The sequence below is a fragment of the Ursus arctos genome, unplaced genomic scaffold, assembly GCF_023065955.2.
Source record: "Ursus arctos isolate Adak ecotype North America unplaced genomic scaffold, UrsArc2.0 scaffold_1, whole genome shotgun sequence".
In the NCBI taxonomy this organism is placed as follows: Eukaryota; Metazoa; Chordata; class Mammalia; order Carnivora; family Ursidae; genus Ursus; species Ursus arctos.
In genome coordinates, this window is record NW_026622763.1 from 75,909,484 (window position 1) to 75,917,713 (window position 8,230).

At 41.1% G+C, this 8,230-nt stretch overlaps 1 protein-coding gene across 1 annotated transcript in view; it reads left to right on the forward strand.

Moving 5' to 3' along the window:
* LOC113250607 (aldehyde oxidase 4-like) overlaps window positions 1-7,847 on the forward strand; it is a 55,221-nt gene extending 47,374 nt beyond the window's left edge. Inside the window, exons 29-35 of the mRNA XM_026492227.4 lie at window positions 628-702; window positions 1,579-1,631; window positions 2,060-2,174; window positions 2,360-2,425; window positions 4,555-4,740; window positions 6,663-6,830; window positions 7,614-7,847. Coding sequence (XP_026348012.4) covers window positions 628-702; window positions 1,579-1,631; window positions 2,060-2,174; window positions 2,360-2,425; window positions 4,555-4,740; window positions 6,663-6,830; window positions 7,614-7,667 — 717 coding nt within the window. The 3' untranslated portion in view covers window positions 7,668-7,847. The remainder of the gene's footprint in view (window positions 1-627; window positions 703-1,578; window positions 1,632-2,059; window positions 2,175-2,359; window positions 2,426-4,554; window positions 4,741-6,662; window positions 6,831-7,613) is intronic.
* The last annotated feature ends 383 nt before the right edge of the window (window positions 7,848-8,230 follow it).

Genomic DNA, 8,230 nt, shown 5'->3' on the forward strand with positions numbered 1-8,230 from the left:
TCAAGGCAACAAGAAAACAGCACAGATGGACTTCCTAGGTCAAAGCTGTTTTTTCTTGCCCAGTGAAGAGCCGCTGATGGCAAGGTATAAAGTGCAGATGAAAATCTAGTGGTAATTTACATAAGAAGAATGGAGAGAAAATTGCTCTGTCAGCTGGCACGGAGCAGGCACACTCAACTCCACTGCACGTGGGCGAGAGCAGCCAAGATGGCCACTTTCCAGGCAGCAATTTAGCTTCAGAGAAACAACATCATCAACCAACTAAACTAATGTTGTTATTTTGAATTTTGTTGGTGTGTAGATTGGTTTGTGTGCTTTGTCATTTTATTTTTGCTTTAAAGGTACAAAAGAGCTATAACTCTAAGGAGACTCAACTAGCTTTATATTAGCATGTATTAAAACAGCATTATAATAAAAATAATGGATGTCAACACGGCAGGATCCATAAGAATATTTGTTTCCTTCAGAGGGGTTCCCTACATTACTCAACTTTAAGAAACCCTGCCTAGAGGACTAGCAAGCAGGTTCACAAAACTGACAGATTCCATTTGAATTGATTTGAGTACTTAACATTTTGCTATTTCCTGTGCTTTAATTTCTGATGTCATTTCAAATATTTATTTTTAGAATGCCTGCCAAATTCTTATGGCCCGTCTTCAGCCAATCATCAGGAAAAACCCTGAAGGAAGATGGGAGGACTGGGTGAGTGTTCTATTATCTCTGCCAGGAAAAGGCAGATATGTCCAGTTGGGCGATGGCCCTAAGTGCCTGGGCTGATGGGTGGTGCCCATTCAAGAAACAAAGCATTTATTAACATTTACTTCAGCTTTTCCAAAAAAGCAAAAGCAATGTCTGGATTCACTGAAACTTGACTTTATTTCAGAGCCTGATCTCTCACAAAGAATGATAACAGCATGGGCTCTAAAGTAAAACACACATTAGGGTTACTGTCCCTGCTCTGTCACTACTGGCTCTGGGAGACAAGTTTCACCTTCAGTGCCTCAGGACCTTGGTTTTCTCACCAGAGCAGCAGAGATAATAGCAGTCCTACTACCAAAGGATTACTCTATTTTTAATAATAATAATAGTTATTATTATTATTACTATTATTATTATCTTTAGTATTCTTATTCCCAGCCCCACCCAGGTTAATCCAGTAAGGAAGCTGACTTAATATACTGGGACAGTCCGTCAGATTATTTGGGAAAAAAGCAGAGTAAAAGTACATACGTATACAGACACACATACACATATAAACACGTGTGTATATGTACATAACTGTGTAGATACAAAAGTACACGAGTATGGTCTAGCCCCCTCTTTAATTTAAAAACCCAAAAAGCGTTAAAAAATAATAAACTCTACACTGTGCAACCCAAAAAATAGAGGGCCTCAGAGCATAGCTAGCAGCTGCCCCTGTACATCCCTCTTGAAAAGCATGACCCGTGCCTTGTACAAGGTGTACATCTCGACTGAGGTGAATACAAGTAGTAAGCTTGCTCCAAACAAGAGAGGAAAGGTATTTTTCATTACTTTCCCTAAATTTATATTTCTTTGGTAACCTATCATCTCTTCCAGATTGCAAAAGCCTTTGAAGAATCCATCAGTCTCTCAACTACTGGATATTTCAAGTAAAGGACATTTTTACTTTGGGTTAGATTACAGCTGGGCAGAGATGGTGTGCACTCATCAGTCTGAACAGATGCCCGGAGAGCCCGGGAGCTCTGCCGGGTCCCCACTGTCACCCTCAGGCCTGGGTCATGGCGGGGAGGCCTAGGGACTCCACCAGGAGGGACCCGCAGCTATTTACACACACTCGGACCCAGTCCAGTAACTGCCCTCCGGAGGGTAGAGGTCAGACATCAGTGGGGCTTCTCCCCGCGTCTGCGCTGCAACTACTACGATTCTGATCACACACACCCCTTGCCGAAGAAGGGGAGGGAGGACGGCAGCCATGGGGAGGGTGCTCCGTTCATCTCCAGGCCCCACAGTACAGTGAGCGATGAGACCACCACTGGGGAAAGGGCCCTTCCTTTTCACTGCTGGTTTCTCTTCTCAGAGGCTACCAGACGTATATGGACTGGGAGAAGGAGAAAGGTGACCCCTATCCATATTATGTTTATGGAGCATCCTGTTCTGAGGTTGAAGTTGACTGTCTGACTGGGGCTCATAAGGTAAAGAGCAACATTTGTGTTCACCATCTGCATAGTGTAAACACAAACATTGACGTGTTTTCCGTGTTGTTCATGACAATCAACTTGGTCCTCCAGCTGGAAGAACCAGGGACAGATATATAATTTTAGTAAAGATCTATTTTAAATAAATCATATTTTCCACTATATATTTTCTCTTGTAACAGCTCCTTAGAACTGACATCTTCATGGATGCTGCTTTCAGCATAAACCCAGCCCTGGACATTGGACAGGTGCGTAATACCAGGACCCTCTGACCACAGGAACTTTTGGTCAGTTCCATTCAGAAAAGTATTTCCCAGAATCCTCCAAATGTTGTTTATACCTGGTGCAAGTACTCGGCAATATATATTATATATTTTACACACGCACACACACACACAAATAGATAAAATATTGGACAAAAATTCAAGAAAAAGTTAACAATCATTGTCTCTGTATGGCAGGAATATGTGTGGCTTATCCTGCTTTATAATTCTCCGTGCCTTCTAATTTTTCTTCATGAAAATTAATATGTTCATAATGAGGGAACACTATATAAATACAAAATAATAAAGTTACATTAGGATTCATATTAAATTTAAACAGACTGCAATTTAAGGAAATATAAAAGAAAAAGATATACTTAAACATAATTTTTAGCCTCCTGCAGAATTTAATTCTGATTTTGATCTCACAAACAATAAAATTAATGCACCGAAAGTCTTTTTAAACTTTGAGTTAAAATATTTCCAGCTGTTGGTGTAGCTTTGCTTTTTTCTAGTCTTGTTACTGAAGGTGGAGCCAGTGGAGGGGCCACATGAGCCCACCCCAGACCTACTAACCACCCCCCAGGTGAGGCAGGGCAGCTGGTCCCTGGGGTCCACCTGAGTAGCATGCTGGAGCAGTGGAGAAGCTTGGCATCACACCTGACAGACCCATGGTACTTTCGACTGCCAACAGCTTCCCAGCACCCTAAGAGATTGGTTTATCTGGGTTAGCCATTGGGCTTTATAAGGAACAATTTTATTGATCCCTCTGTGCTTCTCAAAATGTGGTTCTCAGACTCTGCAACAGAAGTATTTATAAGTGTTTATTGGAAACATGGATTCCTGAACCCAGGAATTCAGTCCAGGCTTAAACTTGTTCCATCTTAACTTTGCTGGGCTGAGACAGAAACTGGCACGTTTAGCCTGCACCTGAAATTCATCTTAAGCCTGTAAAGTTTGAGAACCACAGCTCACCCAGTCCTCGCCTCCCCTTCCCTTTCCTATCCCTCCTCCCAGCTCCTTTCTGCCTCTTTATTGTTTAAGCAAAGGCAGAAAGGGAGATGCCATGATCCAGAAAACCCTACATTTGTCTCATTGGAAAAGGAAAGAAAACTAGAAGTATGTTAGACTTGATCTCTTGACCTCGATCTTTTACTTTAGGGATAAGCATTTGGAAGTATCCAAATACAGAATTCAGATTTGTATACCTTATTCCTTAATTTTACATTTCCAATAAAATGCAAACTGTGACTCTCCCTCAATTCTTTAACCTCCAGGCAGACACCCCTTAAACCTATTCCCTAGGGCATATTAGTTTGTAAATAGAACTCATCATGACTTTTAATAAAAAATATTTAATTTAATATAAGTTTTTTCAATCCCATCTTGTTTAACATTATCTACTCTACATGGTAATTTATAAAGGGAAGTAAAGAAATCCAGATATTATAATAACCTACAGTGTTCCATTTATTCTAGTTCATGTTCCTTTAATGTTAGCTTCTTTTTCATCTAATTCAACAGACATTTATTAAGAACCCATGTACCAGGCCCCGTGCTAGTAACAGAAAACAAGAAGGCCAAGGCCTCAAAATGCTCATAAACATGAGAAAGAGCAAGATGGGAGATGTGAACAAGGAAAATACCCTCCGAGAGCCACCATGATGGGGGAATGTGTTCAAGAAACTACTGGAGGAAGTAGTTTCTAAATCCACCCAGGAGGTGGTAGGAGGATCCAAAAGGCTCCAAATAGGCAGGAACTTGAAGAATAAATAGGAATTCTCCAGGGGGAAAACCTGAGGTAGGGAGCAGTGAAGAGAGTCAGGAGAAACTGCAATACAAAGACTTGAAGGTCTGAATGAAATCTGGTGGGCTTGAGAATTACCCGGAACTTGTCAAGTGTCTGGTACCTGGCAAGTGGGTCACCTGGGCAAGAAGAACTAGGGATGAGGCCAGGCAGGATGGCAAGCACCAGACCCTGCAGGACCCTTTGTAAGTCCACCCCAGGCTGTCAAGAATGACTCGTTACGGTTCGGAGCACCATTTTCAGTCACATTGGAATATTTATTCAATCAATATCATATACTTACGAACTGCGAAATTCTTGCCTGTAGATTGAAGGAGCATTTATCCAAGGCATGGGATTCTATACCATAGAGGAACTGAAATATTCCCCAGAAGGTGTTCTCTACTCTAGAAGTCCAGATGACTACAAAATCCCAACTGTCACTGAGATACCAGAAGAGTTCTATGTCACTTTGGTGCGTTCCCAAAATCCCACAGCCATCTATTCCTCCAAGGTAAGAACGCAAGACCTCTATATTAGTTTGTAGGGCTACCATAACAAAGTACCACACACTACGTGGCCTAAACAACAGGGATATATTTTCTCACAGTTCTGGAGACTAGGAGTCCGAGATCAAGGTTTGATTTCTTCCAAGGCCTCTCTTTGGCTTGCAGATGGCCGCCTTCTCACCATGTCCTCCCATGGCCATCCCCTCTGTGTGCACGTCTGATGTCTCTCTCTGTATGTCCTAATTTCCTTTTCTTATAAAGACACCAATCATATTGGATTAGGGCCCACCCTAAAGACCTCATTTTAATTTAACTTCACCTCTTTAAAGACCTTATCTCCAAATATGGTCACAGTCTGAAGTAGGGGGTTAGGACTTCAGCATATGAATTTTGAGGGAGCATAGTTTAGTCTATTACAACCTACTCTTTCAAGAAATAATGAAAGAGTCCCCTGAGTTTGTTTACTCCTTTGAATTAAAAATCCCAACAGGAAAGGGGAAAAGAAAAGCAAATTCATGGCAGAGTGGTGCTCACTGACTTCAGAAGACCGAGTAGACTCTTCACTCATGAGAGAGATCATGAAACAAATTTAATCAAACAAGAAAGGTCAAGGAAGAGTCAAACATCTTGGGTCGTTAGGCTAAGTGCCATCATGAGATAAAACTGAAATTGTAAGCAAATTTCACCAGCCCAGAACTTTCTTTTCTGCACCCTTCTCGAATGTCCTCCAGACTCAATTCTTTCTTGTTTATCTGCCTCTCTCCACACCTCCCCAAATTGGAATAGTCTTTCAAACAAGTTTCTCACTATTTGCTCTGAGCTGTTAATAGCTGCTGATATAAGAGGTATTGACCCTATGTTCCCTGGAGCATATGGGCTCTAATTGGCTCTTAAAGACCTATGGTGAGGTTCTTGAACACAAGTGCACAAAAAAAACACAACTTCCCCCAATTTAAGTTCTATTCTGAGCCCACATCTGGCCAGACAGATGGCAGGCTAACCTTAGATTTTTCAGGAAATTGCCTGTCCTTCTTAAAAGTAGGTCGAGATCGGGAGGAAAGCAGGACTTCCTGTCTGAATGGCCTCTATCTCTACGTCTGCACCAGGACCATCTCTAAAGACCATCCTGACACAGCGTACAATCCTGCCTTTTAGGGTCTAGCCACATCCCTGCCAGTGTGCTCCAGATAGGACATTTCTGCCCCCCTCCTCCTCTTCAGAGGAAACCCCTCCTTCTACCAGCTCTACCTCTCCTTCTACATTTGCTTTAGAGTAAAAATCAAAGCCAGCGATAAGCTTTATTTGCTTAGAGATAAAGGCCAATTCTCCACTAAGGCCCTAACCACAGACCACAGACCAGATTACTTTGAAGAAAGAAAGAAGAAAAATCAGCACAAAGATGCATTGGTGAATCATTCAAAATATGATGCCACTACACTATTAATTCAGAAACATCCAGCACACACCAGGGAAGATAGCACACATGCAACTTCAACAATTCACTCTTTAGAGTCAACCACCTCACTGTCTTTCAGGCTCAGCTACAACGATTGTGGTGGTTTTGTTTGGGTTTTGAGTTAAACAAAAATGGTCTGGAGCCCAAAGTGGAATATTCTAGAGGGCACCAAGGGCCTTGGTTTTTAGGACTTTACCTGAGCAGAGGAGCAGGAGGTTTTAGCTGCCCCACTATCCTGATGTCCTGGGGCATTTTCATGAGCTACTTTGAGGAGGACCCCACACACAAATCAGCATGGGGGGAATTCGGTTCTGGCAATTCAGACATACTCCAGTCTAATGATTATACAGCCAGAAGAGGTGAGTGAGTGAGTGAGTGAGTGTGTGTGTGTGTGTGTGTGTGTGTGTGTGTATACACAAATTAGTCCTAACAGAACCATGCATTTCTGACAGACTTTTACCCTCCTCTCAGGGGTTGGGTGAGGCTGGAATGTTCTTGGGATCCTCCGTGTTGTTCGCCATATTTGATGCAGTGACTGCTGCCCGCAAAGAGAGGGGGCTGACCAAGACCTTCACCCTGAATAGCCCAGCAACTCCTGAGTTTATTAGGATGACTTGTATGGATCAGTTTACTGACATGGTAAGGGTGGTGAGGAGAGGTCTCTGGTAATCACCACTTACGTGGACTTTCAGGTTCTTGGTATGGATTTGGTAACCATGACAAAATCCCAGGGCAGGTTCATCTTTTCCAATGAAAATTCTCACTCTGCCTCTACCTGCTACTACCTATATACTTTAAAGCAACTGCAAAGTGAGTGGACCTCTTCAAATGATGGCTTGTTTCAGACCCCAAAGAAAAGCTGACTCAATTGAGCCAGTGCTAGTAGCAAATCCACGTGGTAGCTAACTTCACCTTAATAACTAAATTAGATGAAATAGATATCTGATCTGGTCAATTATTCAGAAAGTATTTGTTAAGCAAACTAGTAAAAATAATTTAAATTAAAATATCAAAGTCACTGGGCACTCTTTGATATGCCTTGTAATGACACACTAATAGAACACAGTTTCATTTTCCAGCTGCTGAAAATATGTCTAGAACCAACATAAGAAACTATTCCTATATTGAACTGCTTACTGCAGCCCTAACTGAAGGTCTAGTATAAAGTTAGATTTCACTTTATGCTTTTGAAAGTAACAGGGCTTCTGAATAAGATGCATCTTATCCCAAACATAAGAAGTTTATGAGGATAAAGAGATTTATGACTCAAGGATTGAAAGGAATAGGAAAACTATATATTTTTGATAAGAATAAAATGGACATTGGCTTGTTCTTTTTAAAAAAAAATAATTTTTCTTCTGAATTACAAGTTTTTCATATATAACATTTTATTAATTATCTTCCCTCTTGATTTTTTTTTAGATTCCTAGAGATGATCCTTCAACATTTACACCTTGGTCCATCCATGTGTCTTAATCCTATGTTTCTCTTAGAAGGTGAAAGAATACATGATTGACCTTAAAATTTTCAAACCAAAGCGAAGTATAGATTGGCTCCTGATTGTCAAGGATAATTTTAGTATCTTTTAGTTATTCTCCATGGTTTAGGTTGCTGCATGGTTATGTTTTAGGACATAAGTTTACACCAAAAGATATAATGAAGCTTAGAATCAAAAATTCTTCTTTTCATTTGCATTATCCTGAAGATCTACAACATCATGATTTTGAAACATGGTAGAGTTTTCATTACCTATTATCTTCAACAACTCCAGAAACTGCTCATGCTTTGTTCTTCAGAACTCTGATCACCCCTAAAATCATCCACCCCAAAACTCTCAGGATTGGATCCCCAAAGTCAGTGGTGTGATGGTGATAACCAGCTCACCTTGAAAAATCCATGATTGATAGTGTTTGCCAATTTCTGTGGTGTAAACACACCCACCTTGGCCAATTCTAAACCACTAACAATGAGGTCTCTGAACATGGGGTTGGAAGAAATGTACATAATTGGCTCTGGTGATCTCCAGCACTGAAAGCCCA